The following is a 19,021-nucleotide window of genomic DNA, read 5'->3' as shown; positions in this document are numbered from 1 at the left end:
CATTTACTTTACACAAGTTTTGCATAAGGGAGATGGAAAAATGTAAACTAGACAGAAATTCATGGCATTCATTCCCACTTTTGTAATATCATGTTCTAAAAAGTGAAGGTATCAAGTTTTTGTTAAGACTTACATGTTTAATGGTGGCTGAAATTGCTTCACGAAGACTGGTCGAAGCTTTCATCTCTGCATCTGCACGATCCTTGTTGTACCGGCTGAACATATCCCATTGCTGTTTTGTGGTGGTGCTACCCGTAACAGGGCAATGAAAAATATAATTGAAAATTGTGCTCAGCTGTCCCTCCTTCAAAATTCTTCTTTTCTCCTTTCAGAGATCATGTGAAATTTCTCACTCTGAATTGTCCATAAGTGGGAAAATACATGGTTGCACACATTTTTGTACTGGGTCACACAATACCAGCATCAGTGGCAGGTCTATGCTGAGTTATTCAGCTAGGACAGCAATTAGCCCCAGGATATAAATAACAAATAACAATACAGCACAGGAACAGGACCTTCAGCCCTCCAATCCTGTAACGGTCATGATAAAAACCATTGCCAAAACCCTCAGATTTCCTTGTGCTGTATCTCTCTATACCCATCCTATCCATATGTTTGTCAAGATGCCTTTTAAAAAAATATTTTTTAAAAATTTAGAATACCCAATTATTATTTTTTTCAATTAAGGGGCAATTTAGGCCAATCCACCTACCCTGCACATCTTTGGGTTGTGGGGGTGAAACCCACGCAGACATGGGGAGAATGCAAACTCCACACGGACAGTGACCCAGGGCTGGGATTCGAAAGGGCTGGTCGTCAGCGCCGCAGTCCCAGTGCTAACCACTGCGCCACATGCCACCCCGTCAAGATGCCTTTTGAACACCATTAATGTATCTGCTTCCAAGACCTCCCCTGGCACTGCGTTCCAGGCACTCGCCACCCTCTGCTTAAAAAACCTGCCTCGCACGTCTCCTGTAAACCTTGCCCCCACAGACCTTAAACCTATGCCCCCTGGTGACTGACCCCTCCGCCCTGAGAAAGAGTGCCTGCCCATCCACTCTATCCATGCCTCTCATAATCTTGTAGACCTCTATCAAGTCACGCCTCAACCTCTGTCTTTCTAATGAAAACAGTCCAAGTCTATTCAGCCTCTCCACATAGCTAACAGCCTCCAGACCAGGCAACATCCTGGTAAACCCTCTCCAAAGCCTCCACATTCCTCTGGTAGTGTAGCGACCAGAATTGTGCGCAATATTCCAAGTGCGGCCTTACCAAGGTTCTATACAACTGTAGAATGACTTGCCAGTTTTTATACTCGATGCCCCATCCAATGAAGGCAAGCATTCCGTATGCTTTCTTGACTACCTTGTCCACTTGTTTTGCCACCTTCAAAGATCTGTGGACATGCACGCCCAGATCGCTCTGACTTTCTATATTCCGAAGAGTTTTGCCATTTACGATATATTTCCCCTCTATGTTAGACCCACCAAAATGCATTACCTCACATTTGTCCGGATTAAACTCCATTTGTCATTTCTCTGCCCAAGTCTCCAACCTATCTATGTCCTGCTGTATCTTCTGACAATGCTCAACACTATCTGCCACTCCATCAACTTTGGTGTCATCCGCAAACTTACTAATCAGACCGGCTATATTTTCCTCCAAATTGTTTATGTGGTCCTCACTTCTGATTGATTATTTGGTGACCCATGCTGGCAAATACTCTCTGTGAATATTGAGTAAGGACAAAATCAGTTTGGCTGTGATGTTCACAGTGGTGGTGTCTGTCCAGACTCTTTGTATTAAGGTTTACACATGTGAAAATGTTCACTTGGGTAATGTGAATGGTTACCATTGTTCATGAAATTATTCCCTTTCATGTCAGCAAGTAGGTGTCACAAAGAAATCATTTCATGAAAGTATTTACTTCAAGCATACAAAACAAATTCGTAAACCCAATGTTATATACATAAATTTTCAGTCGCAATGGCTCATTGAGCAAACTGGTCACCTCAAATTCAACCCCCCCGGCTTGTGCTCAGCCAGGCAACATTATGGATGTTATAAATAGCCTTTGGGTCCTTGGGATAGAGAAGAAATAACCTAAAGCAGGGTACATGCTCCTGATCAACATCCAATTACCAATGCATGTGTGTGTGCATAGTTAGCAGGTGAAAACAAAATTGGTCTCAGCAGTGATGCTCTGGCTGAAACCAAAGGCGAATGAGCCACAGAGAGCTGTTGACAGTCAATATCTCAGTTCACAGAAAGAGTTGCTATTTGGGCAATCTGCTTCCTGGTCCATGGAACTGTACCCTAATTTGAGTCAGCACCTTGATGAAAAGGGTAGGGAAGGGAGGGTGGAACTGAGATTAAAATATACAGAGATGTAAAGACCTGAAGGATCAAAGTTGGAAAATACAAAGGCATTTCTTACCCTGGAGGAATACGTAATGGGTCTGGTTTGAAGGAGATATTTGGGGAATTATTGTTGAGTGACAAGGCGACTTCATCAATATTCAAAGCTTCCTTTTTATTGGTGATATCAAAGATCAGCTGCTGACGAGCTTCCATCAACAAACTTCAAAGAAAGAATGGTACATACTGACAATAATTCTGTGCATGCATAATGTACATCATACATCTGAGCAATCTGCTGCTAATGTACTGTTCATGTATCATAATGTAGCACCGTGATGTTCTATCATGAGGCATTACAACATTGTCTGTATTAGCAAATAACCACACTACTTCAAACCTCCATGCGTGTCTCCATTAGAAACAGATAGCTAAAGGCTGCCTACAGATAACAGAACATTAAAGAACAGTATCTAAAAGGAATTTTACATCAGTAATGACAGAACCACAGAAATCTACTGGTGCAGGGCAGTGAGTTAAAATCCCTTTGGGATCTGACTGAGACTCAATCACTTTTTGTTGGGAATTGGTCAGGCAACAAATGATGTTTCATCAGGAGGAGGATGTCACTGGGAGCACCAGTATAAGAGGCACACGAGTTTCTAAGCCAAAAATAAAACTAAGCTGAATAATGTCCAGCTCCACCAGTTGGAGGAGAAAACTATGTAGTGGTGTGACAGCAGTGCAAACCATCAAATGGAGAAATACATTTTCGCTATGTTTTTTCAGTGGGTAGGGAAAGGAGTGTAGATCTTCTCGGGGGTAATTATATAAACTCCCGCACACAGCACAAGAGAGTGAGTGAGACGAGGACTTCAACAAAAAGGGAAGTATTGCTAACAGAGAATTTAAAAGTCTGAGCTACTTCTCTAGAGTTCCAGGGAGTAGGATCCCTACAGCTATATAAAGGAAACAAAAATATTCCACAATTGCAACAAAGCTTTGGAAGAGCTGGAGATCATGCAGGATGAAGAAAAGTGAACAAAGTACTGGAGAATTTGGGCCTAGAAGAGCTAAATCTGAGTCCTTCTGCAAAAAGGTTATGGGGGGAATAAAATGGAGAAAGCAAAAAACTAATCTCACTAGGAGCTAGGAACTGGAATTTGCTGAGATTAGATACTAGATTTGGATAATTTGTTATGGTACCTGAAGTATTGGGTATAAATAATGAAAGCCAAATGACTAGTAATCAAAAATATTCAGTAAATAGTCCACAATGGGTAAGACGTACCAGAGTTGTTCAAAGGCTTCACTGATTTTTTGCTGAAGAGCTTTCTTTGACCCATCAATCACCTCAACTTCCTTAAGAAGCTGTTCATGTACTTGGTCTGTCACAAGGTCAATGTCCTGTCGACCTTCCCGTAAAGTTAGATTCTCGATGACAACATCCAGATTCAAATTTTTGGCTTCTAAAGCACGTTCTGCTTCCTCCTTACTCTAGAAAAGGTCAAAGAAAGTGGAAATCAACACGTAGATCTAAATCTGCTCAATTGTATATTAAGAATATCCTTCCCTCCATAGCAAATTACAATACAGCAACACCTCAACACAGCTCAAAATGAGGGTGAAAGGAAGAAAAGTCATGCAGGATGCATTGGCAGAGGATGTGTAAAAGGTGACCCACCCTTTTGTTCAGCCAGGTATATGGTCAAAATGGGAGACCAAGAGAAACCAAGATTTGTTTGCACTATATATTTTTTAATATCACGAATTTGTTATAGGAATCATTTTGATCAGGTTAAAATATTTAGAAACGTTCACTTGCTCTATGGATAAATGAAACAAAAAATATATTCCTGAGCTGCGGAAGTCTGGTGGCGGCAAGTAGGTGGAGGTCGCACGTTTGGTGGCTCCTGCCAGAGTCTTATTTTGGCCCTTTGCGCCCAGCTTCAAGGGAAAGTTTTGTATGAGGATTTGCGGGGAAGTCCGAGGTACTTCAAGGATGTCAGAATCCGGGGAAAAAGGGAGTGAGCGAGAGTCCGCCATCAAGCATGGTGAGGAGCTCAGCGGGAGGAAAGATAGTGGAAGAAGACTCGCCGGGTGGTGCCGTGCCCATTACAGTGGAAAATATGGTCAAAGAAGTCTGAGCGGCTGTTTTCAGAACATTTTGACAGGCATCGAAGGTAACTGATGACTTCATTCAAGGGGTGGGTGGATGAGACCCTTGCCCCAATGAAGGAGGCTCTGGCTAAGACTTTGGCGGTGCGGGAACAAGGAGAGGAAATTAATGGGGTGGAGGAGGCATTGTCGCAGCATAGTGACCAGTTCACCTCAATGGGTACGGAGCTGCGGAGGGTGGTGGAGAGTAATAGAGGGCTGAGCAAAAGTGGAGGATCTGGAGAACAGATCACAAAGGCAGAACTTGAGATCGTGGGTTTGCCTGAGGGGTTGGAGTCCTACAGAGTACTTTGCGGAGATGTTTGCCAAGCTGATGGGGATGGGGAGGAACCCTCCCTCTACGGATTGGATAGGGCCCACCAGCCATTCCGGCTGAAACCAAAGGTGAATGAGCTGGCAAGAGCTGTGATCATCTGCTTCCACAGTTATCAGGTGAAGGCAAAGGTGCTGAGATGGGCGAAGGCGAAACGAGAGATGATGTGAGAAGGGAGTGGTATACCAGGATCTCATGACGGAGCTGATGAGGAGACTGACAGCCTTTGGTTGGGCAAAGGCGGCATTGTATCAATGCAATGTGCGGTTTGATGTGGTCTACCTGGCAAAGAGGAGGATCACAGATAATGGCAGAGACTATTATTTTGAGACAGAGGCGGAGACAATTGTGAAGGCGGAAGGCTTGGGGCTGGATGGAGTTTGGACTTTGATGGTCTTTGTTCTCTTTTTCTGTTATGTTGTTCTTTCTCATTGTAGCTGTTAATCTTTAGGTTTTGTGATGTGGAGATGCCGGCGTTGGACTGGAGTGAGCACAGTAAGAAGTCTTACAACACCAGGTTAAAGTCCAACAGGTTTGTTTCGAATCACTAGCTTTCGGAGCACTGCTCCTTCCTAAGGTGAATGAAGAGGTGGGTTCCAGAAACATATAAATAGACAAAGTCAAAGATGCACTACGATACTTTGAATGCGAGTCTTTCGAGGTAATTAAGTCTACAGGTCCAGACGGAGCAACTGGAGAGAGGGATAATCACAGGTTAAAGAGGTGTGAATTGCCTCAAGCACTGGAGGGGAGGTTGGTGGTGCTGGTTAGTGTATATGCCCTGAATCGGGTGATGTAGGATTCAAGAGGAGGATGTTGGCGGCCATACTGATTGGATACGCACCAGTTAATACTGGGGGTGGACTTGAATACAGTGTTGAACCCGAAGGTGGATAGGTCTAAGTCTTGGTCCTCAACCCAGGTAGTATGGAGGAGGTGGGGAGGCTGCAGAAAGATTTAGACAGTTTAGGAGAGTGGTCCAAGAAATGGCTGATGAAATTCAACGTGGGCAAGTGCGAGGTCTTGCTCTTTGGAAAAAAGAATAGAGGCATGGACTATTTTCTAAACGGTGACAAAATTCATAATGCTGAAGTGCAAAGGGACTTGGGAGTCCTAGTCCAGGATTCTCTAAAGGTAAACTTGCAGGTTGAGTCCGTAATTAAGAAAGCAAATGCAATGTTGTCATTCATCTCAAGAGGCTTGGAATATAAAAGCAGGGATGTACTTCTGAAGCTTTATAAAGCATTAGTTAGGCCCCATTTAGAATACTGTGAGCAATTTTGGGCCCCACACCTCAGGAAGGACATACTGGCACTGGAGCGGGTCCAGCGGAGATTCACACGGATGATCCCAGGAATGGTAGGCCTAACATACGATGAACGTCTGAGGATCCTGGGATTATATTCATTGGAGTTTAGGAGGTTGAGGAGAGATCTAATAGAAACTTACAAGATAATGAATGGCTTAGATAGGGTGGATGTGGGAAGTTGTTTCCATTAGCAGGGGAGACTAGGACCCGGGGGCACAGGCTTAGAATAAAAGGGAGTCACTTTAGAACAGAGATGAGGAGAAATTTCTTCAGCCAGAGAGTGGTGGGTCTGTGGAATTCATTGCCACAGAGGGCGGTGGAGGCCGGGACGTTGAGTGTCTTTAAGACAGAAGTTGATAAATTCTTGATTTCTCGAGGAATTAAGGGCTATGGAGAGAGAGCGGGTAAATGGAGTTGAAATCAGCCATGATTGAATGGTGGAGTGGACTCGATGGGCCGAATGGCCTTACTTCCTCTCCTATGTCTTATGGTCTAACCCCCTTGGGGGTGGGGGAAGCGAGGGTGTGGGTTGCGTTTATGAAAGAGATGGGAGGGGCAGACCTGTGGAGGTTCTTACATCCGAGGGAAAGGGAATACTCATTTTTCTCGCTGGTACACAACATGTATTTGAGAATAGATTGTATTGTGATGGGAAAGGTTCTGTTGGCAGAGGTGAGGCAGGCAGAGTATTTGGCGATTGTTATCTCTGAAAATTCTCTGCATTGGCTAGACATGGTCCTGGAGAAGGGGCTGGCACAGAGGTTGGCCTGGAGGCTGGATGTGGGGTTGTTGGTGGACCCAAACCTTTACACCAAAATGGGCAGGGTAATTTAGAGTTATGTTGGGTTTAACAGGAATGGGGAGGTGTCATCACTGATGATGGTGTGGGAAGCATTGAAAGCGGTAGTGAGACATGAGGTTATCTCATTTAAGGCGCAGGTGGAGAGGGAGGTAAGAGAGGAGCGGAAACTGTTGATAGAGGAAATGTTGGCGGTTGATAAAGGGTCATCTGGACTCAAAACATTAGCTCTTCCTCCAGGTGCTGCCAGACCTGCTGAGATTTACCAGCATTTTCTCTTTTGGTTAGGGAACATAAAGTCCTGTTGATCTAAAAGGCAGGATCTTAGTCAAATAAAACTCTGCAGAATTCCACACGTTCAGTTGACCCCTTGATTGGGAAGCGGGTATATGAATTTTGTTGCTCTCAGTAAGCCATAGGAATGTTCAACAGTCAATGGATGGAAGGGCCTCTTTGGAATTGCAGAAAGGGGCAGAGGCTGCTTCTCCTTCCAGTGATCAACCAAGGCAAGCTGGTGCTGGATTTCCACAAAGTCCGTGGGGTGACAGGGCTGAGGAGGCCCAAGGACTCCTTGCGTGGGGGGTGGGGGTGGGGAGCAGAGCATAGATCAACTTTGGGATCTTCATGGTTGAAAGGTCTCAGGCTGTGCCATGCAGGGCACTACTCACCATGGTATCAGGAGGTTGAACATACATTTCAATGTTGTGTTTGGAATTAAATTCTATAAATTATTTTTATTGAAAACTATCTTTTTTCCCAAAATATCTGAAGTGTTTTAAAACTTCCTTGGCCATTTTATGAATTCCCCCCCCCCCTTCTCAATGCTCAAACTCTACCACTAGACGCTCTCAAATATTGAAATTTGAACTAAAGCACTGCCTCTCTATAGCCCCAGAGTGTTGTATTACGATCCTAGACCAGACCTTAACAGTGGCTAGGATACTGGATAGAAACCCCAATATTTTATTTTAATTGTATAAGACTGTGAGGTCTTATTAAACAAACTTTGTTACTAACACAATATTAAAATATATTTAACATCACACAAGAAAATAGCTTACCCCTTAAACACTGCTAATCAATGCAGTGACACAATAATCCTTAACTGCTATCTTTTTCCCCACTCAAAACAACAAAACCATCTCCGATTCCAACCCACTTTTAAATATAGGTAGCACTCAGGAATACTTAAGCCTGAACCCTGTTTGAACAATGCAGAATCTCTAACTTCTCTCCTAGCCTTCTAGCCACAAACTGAACCTCTCTGAAAGCCCTTAACACCGGACTGCTTCAGCCCCTGGCTCCTCCCATTAACTACATCATCTTCCTAAACTGAACATAATGTCTCCAATTAACTGGAACACAGGGAACCCTCTTAATATAAACAAAACAAACTTTTACGATGCATTAATTGCACCTCTGGCTACCAAAAAGCCTAGCTCTCTTGCAAACCATTTTAAAAAAAAACACTAATGAAACAGTCATACACACACTAACCCAGGTTTTTAACCCTTCCTGCACCAATTACATATAGTACAATATCTGAAATTCCTACACTCATTACAGTTGTATTACCTTAACACCGAAGCAAGGACCATTTTCAACATAACTGTGGAACTTTTAATATAAACTTACTTTGCTCAAAGCATCTATCTCAGTGTTGATGTCACCAAGAGTATTCTCTAAAACCTCTTTCCATCGTTCTACCTCATCCATACGTTCGGCAAGTCTGGTGCTGTTGTCTTCTTGATCCCATTTAGTCTGTCAAAAAATGAAAATATTCACAGTTCCAACAAAAATGCCCGAGTAAAGCAAAAATCCTGGCATGGAATTTTGCAATTATATTGTTGTGTTTGCATACCTTTACGCAAAAAATTGCAGAAGGAGACTGAAGAAAACAAGAACAAATAAATTAAGAAACTAACTTCTTATAGAGTCAATCACAACCTCGGGAATTCCCAAATTGCATAACAGCTAGTATATTACTGGGAGACACCTTATCCACAAGATCTCTCAAATATTAAATGAAAATGGTGATGTAATAGAAGGGCATAGGACTTAGGAGCAGGAGTAGGTGATTTTGCCCTTTGAGCTAGCTCCACCATTTGATACAATCACTGACTGCAGTCTCAACTATATTTTCCCGGATTCTCTCTCCTCCCCCCCCCCCCCCCGGTGTTTCAAATGCAAGACCTATTATTCCTAAACTGTGTCCCCTAATTCTAGTCTCTGCCCTGTAAACATCCTCCAAGTATCTACCTTATCAAGTCCCTTTGGGGTCTTATATGCTTCAATAAGATTATTTTTCATTCTTCTAAACCTCAATGAGTATGGGCAGACGTCTTCAACCATTCTTCATTTGATAAGCCCTTCATCCCAGGAATGAGTCGCGTGAACATTCTCTGAACTGCTTTGAATACAATTATATCCTTTTCAGATAAGGAGACCATAACTGTACAGTGTAAGGGTCCTCCTGTTTATTCCCTTATTTCCCCTTTCTTTTATTTTGCCATTACATTTTTGATCCATGGATGATTAATGGACATGTGATTTTTAAGCAGAGGATTGCAGCAGCAGGAGAGATCAGTGATGACTCGATTTGATTGATTTGGCTGATGGCCAATGAATTGGCAAAAAGGGTCGGTGCTCTGCCTGGTAATAGTTGGTGATTGTATCTGATCGCACTGATATGCTTTTCAGTGTCACAAGGCTTGTGTTTTCAATTTACGTTTGATCCTGCAGCCTGGATGGAGGAATTTAACCAACTTACTCCAGAAATATCCAGTTAATTCTCATCTAAAGGCCGCTGAGAAGCTGAGAAACTCTAGCTCTGCAGAAATGTTTGAATGAAGCAGAGACCAGAATCTGATAACTCTCTCTGAGAACAGGCTGATGTGAAGCCTAAAGCCTCTCCTGGAAAAGTTCTGAGTAAGATGTACTGCTGAGCTGCAAAGATTATTACATGCTGTAGACCAGAGACTTTAAACCAGACTCATACTGTGAAGAGAGTGCACTGAAGAACTCATCATCGGAAGAAAGGACTCTTATCTTTTGACCTTAATCCTTATTATTTTCCTCCCTTCTGTGTTTTCTGTCTTGTGTGTTTGGGTAGGGGTGGGACAGTCAAAGGAGAGTCCAGTTTTAACTTGACATTAAGCAGCTGTGTTTACTGTATATTTCAGTCCTGTTTTAGTTATAAATAAACAGTAATTGTGTTTAAACTTGCAAACCTAGTGACTGAAATTATTGGGCGGCCAAGGGTCAAAGATTTCGGATATTTTTATACAAATTATTGGTTAATTCATTTATGTTGTGACTCCGGGGCACTTGGGGCTGGAATTGACCACGCGCTTGCCCAGGGTGACATAACAATGCAATATTCCAAATGTGGTGTCACTAATGCCCTGCGCAGCTGCAGTAAAATATTCCTACATTTATACTCTATTCTCCTTGCAATAAATGCCAACATTCCATTTGCCTTCCAAATCTTATATTAATAGCTAGCTTTCTCTTATACTCAACTTTGTCACTCTTTTTAAAAGTCATTCTTTCATGGTTCTTAAAATCAGTCCAATCCTCTGACCTACCATTAATTTTTGCAGTGTTTCTTTTAATTTGATACAATCCTTGAGTCTTTCATTTTAATTGGGAAGAGTCCTACCTTTAGATGATGAGTTCTAAGTATACTCTCTTCCTACCTTTTAACCTAGTTTCCCAGTTCACTTTAGCCAGTTCTGCCCTCATACACTTATAGTTACCTTTATTTAGGATTAAAATACTAGTCTTAGACCTACACTTCTCCCCTTCAAGCTGAATATGAAATTCTACCATGTTATGATCGCTGTCGCCAAGAGGCTCCTTTGCCATGAAGTTATTGATCAATTCTGTCTCAGTCTACAAGATCTAGGATAGCCTGCTCCCTGGTTGGATCGAGAACATACAACTCTATGAATTTGGCCAAAATACACTATGCAATTTATTGTTCAGGCTATCTTTGCTGATCTGATTTGCCTAATATACATGTAGATTAAAGTCACCCATGCTTATTGCAGGATCTTTCTTGCATGCCCCACTTATTTCTTCCTGTGTACTCTGTCCTACAGTGTATAGGGCCTACAGGGTCTATAAGCTACCCCCACAAAAGACCTCATAGCTTTCCTATTTCTTTTCTCTACCCATACTGATTCAAAATCTTGTTCTTTTTTGTTTTGGTAATATTTGTTGATGAATGATCAGTGTCCATGATATCAGAAGAATTCCCTGCTCTTTGAATGCTTCCCACAGATCTTTTGAAATACCTCAATAAGGCTTTGATTTAACATCTCATACAGATGACAGCAGCTCCAACAATCCAATGCTTCATCAATATTGCACTGACTGGAACAGTGGATTGCCACATTGTTCTTTTACTCTAGTATAATAGATCGGATTCAAGTCTAGCCAAGATTGAGCAAAGTTACCCGATTTCTTACTTTAAATACAAAACCTTTGGAGGCAGCAAAAATCTTGGGTATTTCTCTTAGGGCATGGGTAATACAATAAATGGAACAAGAAACATCTACCAATAAATGGAACAAGAGGTGAAAGGAAACTGCTGCAGAAATCATACAAAGCATGTGAATTGGTTTTAGGATTCCAACTATTTGAAAGCTAGAAACATTATGTGTGGGATTCTCCAATCACCAACGCCAAAATCGCGTTCAGCGAACGGCTGGAGAACCAACTTTTGCGCTGGAATCAGGGGCAGCATGTTTTTGTGATGCTCCGCCCCCTCAAAAACAGCATATTCAAGGAGTACAGCGCACGCCGTCGGGACGGCAGCAGGACGTCACCGGGGGCCCTCCCCCGATGGACCGAGACCCCGACGGTGTGGCGCGCGTTCCTCACAACTTTCGGGGATCTCATATGGCGGCTGTGGACTGTATCCAGCGGCGCCACAGTCGGGGGGGTGAGCCGTTCCGCTGGCAGGGGGGGCTTCAGCGGGGGCTGGGGGGACTGATGGGGATGGTCCGGGGGTGGCGAGGGGTCGGATAGTTTTTGGCAGGCCGGGTCCGCACGCGGCTGGCACCATGTTGCACGACCATGGACATTCTGCAACCGTATCTGCAGGTAAAGCTGGGGGCTTTAAGCTGCGTGGCTGCTAGCCCCCAACCGGGCGGAGGATCAGTGCCAGGGTGGCGCCAACCTTCTGGTCATAAGACCAGATGGATCCTGCGGACATAGCCGCAGAATCGGAGAATCCATCCCTATATGTAGGAGTTAAATTCTGGTTAATGTTAAGTGTGATGGTTTCAAAGTCCTTTGCCGATTTCAAGCTGCTGTGAATGCTGAAACATCAGTTTGAAGGTATATGCGTTTGATACAGTTAATTGAAAAACGATACTTCATAGACTAACAGAGTAAGAAAAGAGATCATTCAGTCCATCATTATGCCTGTGCTGGCTCTTTGAAAGTACTATTCAATTAGATTCGCTAGCCTGCTGTTTCTCCATAACCCTAATTAACATTGCTTCTATAGGATGTGGAAAGAGGGCTGAATAACCTCTGTCACGTGCACTCCTTGTGAACAAGGTGTCACTGGATATAACTACTGGACAGCTGCAGTGGGAGGTGCAATACATCAACATGCAGATAAAGACTTTAACAGAGATCAGAAGTGCAGGGTAGGTGGATTGGTCATGCTAAATTGCCCCTTAGTAGGAAAACAAATAATTGGATACTCTAAATTTATTTTTAAAAAGACTTTAATGGAGATCTATACCAGTAAATACATGGACAATGTTATGCAAATGGTCATTTTTAATTTTCCAGTGAAGCTGTATAATGCATGTCTCAATGTCTTGATTAGTTCAGAGTGGAAATCGTGGCCCAGATTCTTTGGATAGTAGCGAATAAACGATGGATGCCGTTTTTTACACCTACTCAGACTCTCTAGGCTGTATTCTTTGCTGGCAGGATTCTCCGTTTTGCCAGTAGCCTGGGGGTTTCCCGACAGCGTGGGGCTGCCCTACAATGGGAAACCTCATTGACCAGCCGGCGTAACAGAGCATCCCGCCAGCAGGGTGAAACAGAAATGTGGCGCCGCGGATAATCCAGCCGTCTGTGTGGGCTTTTACCCTGGAACTTATGGTCATTAGGGAGCCCCCCATAGAGGATATGGGTCCTGTGTGAAAGGACCTGCAACGGTTTGTCTCCTTAACCACTCATACTGAAGAATCCTTACTGCGGCAAGCGAGGTCCAATCATGTATAGATGCAAATTAAAGAGAGGGAGAAAAAGATGGATTTGAGAGAGGGAGAGGGATAGAAAGAGAAAGTTACAGAAAAAAAGTATATTTTTTAATTTCCAGCAATAATTGTAATCTGAAGGAATGAGTTTTCACAAGTCTAAATGTTAATTTTCAGTGCTGGAGTGCTGATTTGGCAATAGTTAAGATTCATCACACTATTAAAAATTAATTTTCGGATCCTAAGGGAGTTTGGGGACTTCTCGGGGTATAAGCTCAATGTAGGGAAAAGTGAGCTCTTTGTGGTGCATCCAGGGGACCAGGGAACGGGAATAGACGACCTGCCGTTGAAGAGGGTGGAAAGGAGCTTTCGGTACTTAGGGATCCAGGTGGCTGGGAGTTGGGGGGCCCTGCACAAACTCAATTTGATGCGGTTGGTGGAGCAGATGGAGGAGAATTTCAAAAGATGGGATGTGCTGCCACTCTAGCTAGCGGCCAGGGTGCAGTTGGTCAAAATGATGGTCCTCCCGAGGTTTCTCTTTGTGTTCCAGTGTCTTCCCATTATGATTCCCAAGGCCTTTTTCAAACGGGTAGGTAGGAGCATCATGGGTTTTGTGTGGGCAAATAAGACCCCGAGGGTAAAGAGGGTGTTTCTGGAGCGTAGTAGGGACAGGGAGGGCTGGCGCTGCCGAATCTGTGCGGCTCCTATTGGGCAGCCAACGTGGCGATGATCCATAAGTGGGTAATGGAGGGAGAGGGGGCAGCATGGAAGAGGTTGGAGATGGCGTCCTGTGTGGGCACGAGCCTGAGGGCGCTGGCGATGGCACCGCTGCCGCTCTCGCCGGCAAGGTACACCACGAGTCCGGTGGTGGCGGCGACGTTGAAGATCTGGGGGCAGTGGAGACGACACAGGGGCGAGGTGGGAGTCTCGGTTTGGTCCCCGATTCGGGAGAACCATCGGTTCGTCCCGGGAAGGATGGATGGGGGGGGGGTTTCGGAGCTGGCATCGGGCAGGGATTAGAAGAATGGGGGACCTGTTTATAGATGGGACGTTAGCGAGCCTAGGGGCACTGGAGGAGAAGTTTGGGTTACCCCCGGGACATGTTTTTAGGTATATGCAAGTGAGGGCGTTTGTGAGGTGGCAGGTGAGGGAGTTCCCTCTGCTCCCGGCACAGGGGACTCAGGACAAGGTGATTTCGGGTGTATGGGTTGGAGAAGGCAGGGTCTCGGCAATCTACCAGGAGCTGAAAGAAGAGGAGGAGGCCTCGGTCGAGGAGTTAAAGGGCAAGTGGGAGGAGGAGCTTGGGGATTAGATAGATGAGGGTCTGTGGGCTGATGCCCTGAGTAGCGTTAACTCTTCCTCCTCTTGCGCCAGGCTCAGCCTAATACAATTCAAGGTTACTCACAGAGCGCATATGATAGGGGCGAGGTTGAGTAAGTTCTTTGGGGTGGAGGACAGAAGTGGGAGGTGCTCGGGAAGCCCGGCGAATCACGTCCACATGTTCTGGTCGTGCCCGGCACTGGATGGGATTTGGAGGGATTTCGCGAGGACTCTGTCCAAGGTGGTGAAAGTCCAGGTCAAGCCGAGTTGGGGGTTGGCACTATTTGGGGTAACGGACGAGCCGGGAGTGCAGGAGGCGAAAGAGGCCGGTATCCTGGCCTTTGTGTCCCTGGTAGCCCGGCGGAGGATCTTGCTATTATGGAAGGACGCGAAGCCCCCCAGTGTGGAAGCCTGAATAAATGACATGGCAGGGTTCATTATGCTGGAGAGGATAAAGTTTGCCTTACGAGGGTCTGTGCAGGGGTTCTTCAGGCAGTGGCAACCGTTCCTAGACTATCTCGCGGAGCGTTAGGAGGAGGTCAGCAGCAGCAGCAACCCAAGGGTGGGGGGGGGGAGTCTCTTCCGGGGGGGGGGGGGGGGGGGGGGGGGAATTCGGGTGGGTGGGGAGGCTTCCCTACGGGTACCTTTGAATGTCATATGGGGAAACCCAATGTATAAGTTTTGTATAATTTTTGACTGTTGTGTTTGTGTTTCTTTCTTTTTGTTAGTGGGGGGGGGGGGTTGTTAAATATGTTGTTGGAAAATTTGAATAAACATATTAAAAAAAAATTGTTTTTAAATTTCAGCTGTATGGACAAGCCCTGATATTTTGTGGTATGTTTATTGGGTATCTATCACGCAGGCATCACAATTTCAGCCCATTCTATATGCTTCCATACATAGTCATTTGGCAAGAAACCTGTGTACCAAAACCCCAGAGGAGCTGGGCAAATCTGGGAGCAAATGTTTGAATTTCTGCCTTTAATTGTGCATGTACGGATGCCAAATGATTTACTCCTTAATGACTGTGAGCATTGATAGTTCATTTATTTGCAGTACAAAATTTGGCCCATTATCTTCCCACCCTCCTGTTGTTTAAACTTTAAAAATGATTTCTGTGTTTTACAATTTACTCAGAATTTATCTTCAACAACGTGCATCTTCCTTAAAATTCCACATTAGTCAGAACCTGTGCTTTTGTAAACTACACTGCCTCAAATCGAACACCTTTCCAATTGTTCCCTTGGTTCACCCACAATCCAAGGCATTAGAAAATGTAACTGCACATTAACTCTTTCACTAACAGTCTCTTCAAATCTGGTTTTGATTCCTACCTGGTTGTTGGTTTCATTCCGCAGGGCCCTGCCTTCCTGGCGGATCCGATGGGACATGTAACGCTGTCTTTCTGAATTGGTTGAAATCTGGTTATTGTTGGAAAACCAGTCTGGAACAGAGTACCTCTGGGCTGCTTTTAAACTTAGTGTTGCCATTTTGCCACTGTGTAATTAACTGGAAAAAAAACCTTCAGAATTATTAAAAGGATTGACCAAGGCTGAGCACTTTCTCCTTGCATGTTTTTTTTTTGAAAGACAATTTATTGAAGGTATATCCAAAGCATGTTGAGAATACAAAAATAGGAACAGTCCATAACACTAAACAACAACTAACAACACATAACATATTAACAATACATGTATTGTGCCCGCTATATATGCAAATATGATACCAACACCCTCAACAAAAAAAAGTGAACATTTTTTAAAAAATAAATAAATTTAGAGTACCCAATTCATTTTTTTCCCAATTAAGGGGCAATTTAGTGTGGCCAATCCACCTACCCTGCACATCTTTGGGTTGTGGGGGGCAAACTCCACACAGACAGTGACCCAGGGCCGGGATCGTACCTGGGACCGCGGTGTCGTGAGGCTGCAGTGCTAACCACTGCGCCACCGTGCTGCCCCAAACATTTCTATATCTTAGTAAAACGAAATAATGTACTCCCCCACCCCTTAACAGTCAACAAAATTGCTATTCCTCCCCCTCCCCCCAACAGTCTAGTAGTTCTTAAAAAAGTTGAGGAACATCTTCCACCTCATGGAGAACCCTTCATCCAAACCTCTAATGGCGAACTTGATTCTCTCCAAATGAAGAAACTCAGCAAGGTCCTGTACCCATGACCCAGTGCTTGGCGGTTCTGCTGCCGGTCAATTAAGGAAAATCCTCCTTTATTCCAGTAAGGAGGCGAATACCATGACATGGGCTCCCTTTCCCACCATGATACCAGGATCCTCAGATCCACCGAAGATTGCTACCCATGGAGAAGGCGTGACCACCACCCCCACCACCCGAGACAATACATCCGTAACACCCTTCCAAAACCCCACCGGTTTTGGACAGGACCAGAACGTGCGGACATGGTTCGCAGGGGATCCGGCACATCGTGCACATTGATCAGCCACTTCTGGGAAGAAACAGCTCAGTCCAGCTGATGTCATAAGTGCTCTATGCACAACCATAAGACTGAGCCTAGCACATGACGAGGATGCATTAACCCTATGCAAGTCTTCCGGTGGCGCCCTCGAGGAAGCAGGTTGCAGGTCGGATCGCTCCCGCCCGCGATGGGCAAACGGACCTGTTTCACAGGATTATTTCGGGACCTGACCACCTGAATCGGTGGAGGAGACAAAAGGAAGAGGTTTTCCCCCCGGGGTATGGACAGTTGGACCAGAAGTGGTCGAGTGGAGGGGCAAAGATCGAAGCGGGAGCAGCGGGGACCCCAGACCGGGCGGCGAAGCATGGCGGACGGCAGGGACCAGGGAACGGAGGCTCACTGGCCAAGGGAGCAACAGATGGAGTTTTTTTAGGAACTGCTTCACCGAACTGAAGAGGGACACGCTGGATCCAATGAGGGCGGTGATGGACCGAATGGTCGAGGCGCAGGCGGTCCAAGAGAAGGCGCTAAGGGAGGTCGATGTGAAGCTCTCCAACCAGGCGGACATGGGTAACGGAGCTGGAGCGCGAGGTGGAGGAGCTGAACTCCTGCCAGAGGAGGATGCAGGAGCAGCTTGAAGAGCTGGGGAATAGAGCCAGGAGGCAGAACCTGAGGATCGTTGGCCTCCCCGAGGGCTGTGAGGGATCGGATGCGGGTGCATACGTGATGGGTATGCTCGGGGTGCTGATGGGACCGGAGGCCTTCCCTCGACCCTTGGGAGTTGGATGGGGCGCAAGGAAGCCCAGGACGGGTGACCGACCGAGGGCCTTGGTGGCTTGGTGGTTCGCTTTCACCGGCTGGCTGACAGGGATCGTGCGCTGCGATGGGCCAAGGCGGAGGAGCAGCAGATGGGAGAACTGCGAGGTGCGCATCTACCAGGACTTGGGAACGGAGCTGGCCAAGAGGCGTGCAGGATTCATGAAGGTAAAGGCAGCCCTCTACAAAAAGCAGGTGAGGTTTGGAATGCTGTATCCTGCGAAGCTATGGGTTTCGTTTGAGGAACTCCATCACTACTTAGAGACACCAGAACAGGTTTGGGCCTTCATTAAAGAGAAGAAGCTGGACTTGAACTAACGGGCACTTAGTTTTTTCAGTGCTCTACAGTGTCTGTTAACCTAACTTGCTTTGACTAGGAATGGACTTTTATTAAAAGAAGAAGCTGGACTTGAACTAAAGGACTCTGGGCTCACAGAGCTTTTGTGTGGCGGCGGTCTGTTAAATTATCCTGTACTGTAATGTTTTATCTAAGATTGTTTTCAGCCTGGACAGAGAGCGGGGGCTGGAGGGCGCACTGCTTAGGGTGTTTTTGGGAGATTGCAACAAGGGGGGTGGGGAGAGGGGTCCTGCACTTGGTATCTTTTGGCGGGAGATCGGGGCCTCTGATGGGGGGATGGACTAGGGGCTGGGAAGTGCCTTATTAATATGTTTATTCTTTCCCACTGTTCGTTTTCAATATGTTAAGGCTTCTGTATATGGCCTTCGTTTTTCTCTGTAAATGTTACAAATCTGTTTTAAATAAAAAATTTCAACAAAAAAAACCCTACGCAATGCTTCCTCCCATAACCATGCCCGCACTGCACCTCCCAAATCCTCCTCCCATTTATGCTGCATCGTCACCATTGAGTCTTCCTCCCTACTGGCAACATTGGAGATCTTACCCTCCCCAATCTCATCAACTGAGAGGAGCCTGTCCAGTAGACCCAAGGGCAGTAACATTGGGAATGAACTCAACTCTTCACTCAAAAAAGCCCGTATCTGGAGATACCTAAATTCATTACCGCTGTGCATTGGATAGGCCTCTGTCAGCTCAGTTAGGTCTGAAAACTTCCCACCCAAGAACAGGTCCTCAAAGCAGTGGGTCCCCAAGCGGTCCCATTCCTTAAACCTGGCATCCAAGCTTTCTGGAATTATTCTGTGGTTACCACTAATTGGAGCCTTCTTGTACATGCCCTCCAAACCAAAATGTAACCGGCACTGGTTCCAAACCCTCAAAGTGGAAACCACCACTGGGTTTGATGAATACCTA

At 45.3% G+C, this 19,021-nt stretch overlaps 1 protein-coding gene across 1 annotated transcript in view; it reads right to left on the bottom strand.

The window, feature by feature from the left end:
- tekt2 (tektin 2 (testicular)) overlaps positions 1-19,021 on the bottom strand; it is an 83,991-nt gene that overhangs the window by 50,609 nt on the left and 14,361 nt on the right. Inside the window, exons 2-6 of the mRNA XM_072501159.1 lie at positions 15,839-16,013; positions 8,593-8,718; positions 3,650-3,855; positions 2,438-2,581; positions 134-248 (exon numbers count right to left, since the gene is read on the bottom strand). Coding sequence (XP_072357260.1) covers positions 134-248; positions 2,438-2,581; positions 3,650-3,855; positions 8,593-8,718; positions 15,839-15,994 — 747 coding nt within the window. The 5' untranslated portion in view covers positions 15,995-16,013. The remainder of the gene's footprint in view (positions 1-133; positions 249-2,437; positions 2,582-3,649; positions 3,856-8,592; positions 8,719-15,838; positions 16,014-19,021) is intronic.

This window comes from Scyliorhinus torazame, chromosome 1 (genome assembly GCF_047496885.1).
Source record: "Scyliorhinus torazame isolate Kashiwa2021f chromosome 1, sScyTor2.1, whole genome shotgun sequence".
NCBI lineage: Eukaryota > Metazoa > Chordata > Chondrichthyes > Carcharhiniformes > Scyliorhinidae > Scyliorhinus > Scyliorhinus torazame.
Note: the sequence above shows the minus strand (reverse complement) of the source record. Positions and strands in the feature narration are given on the sequence as shown.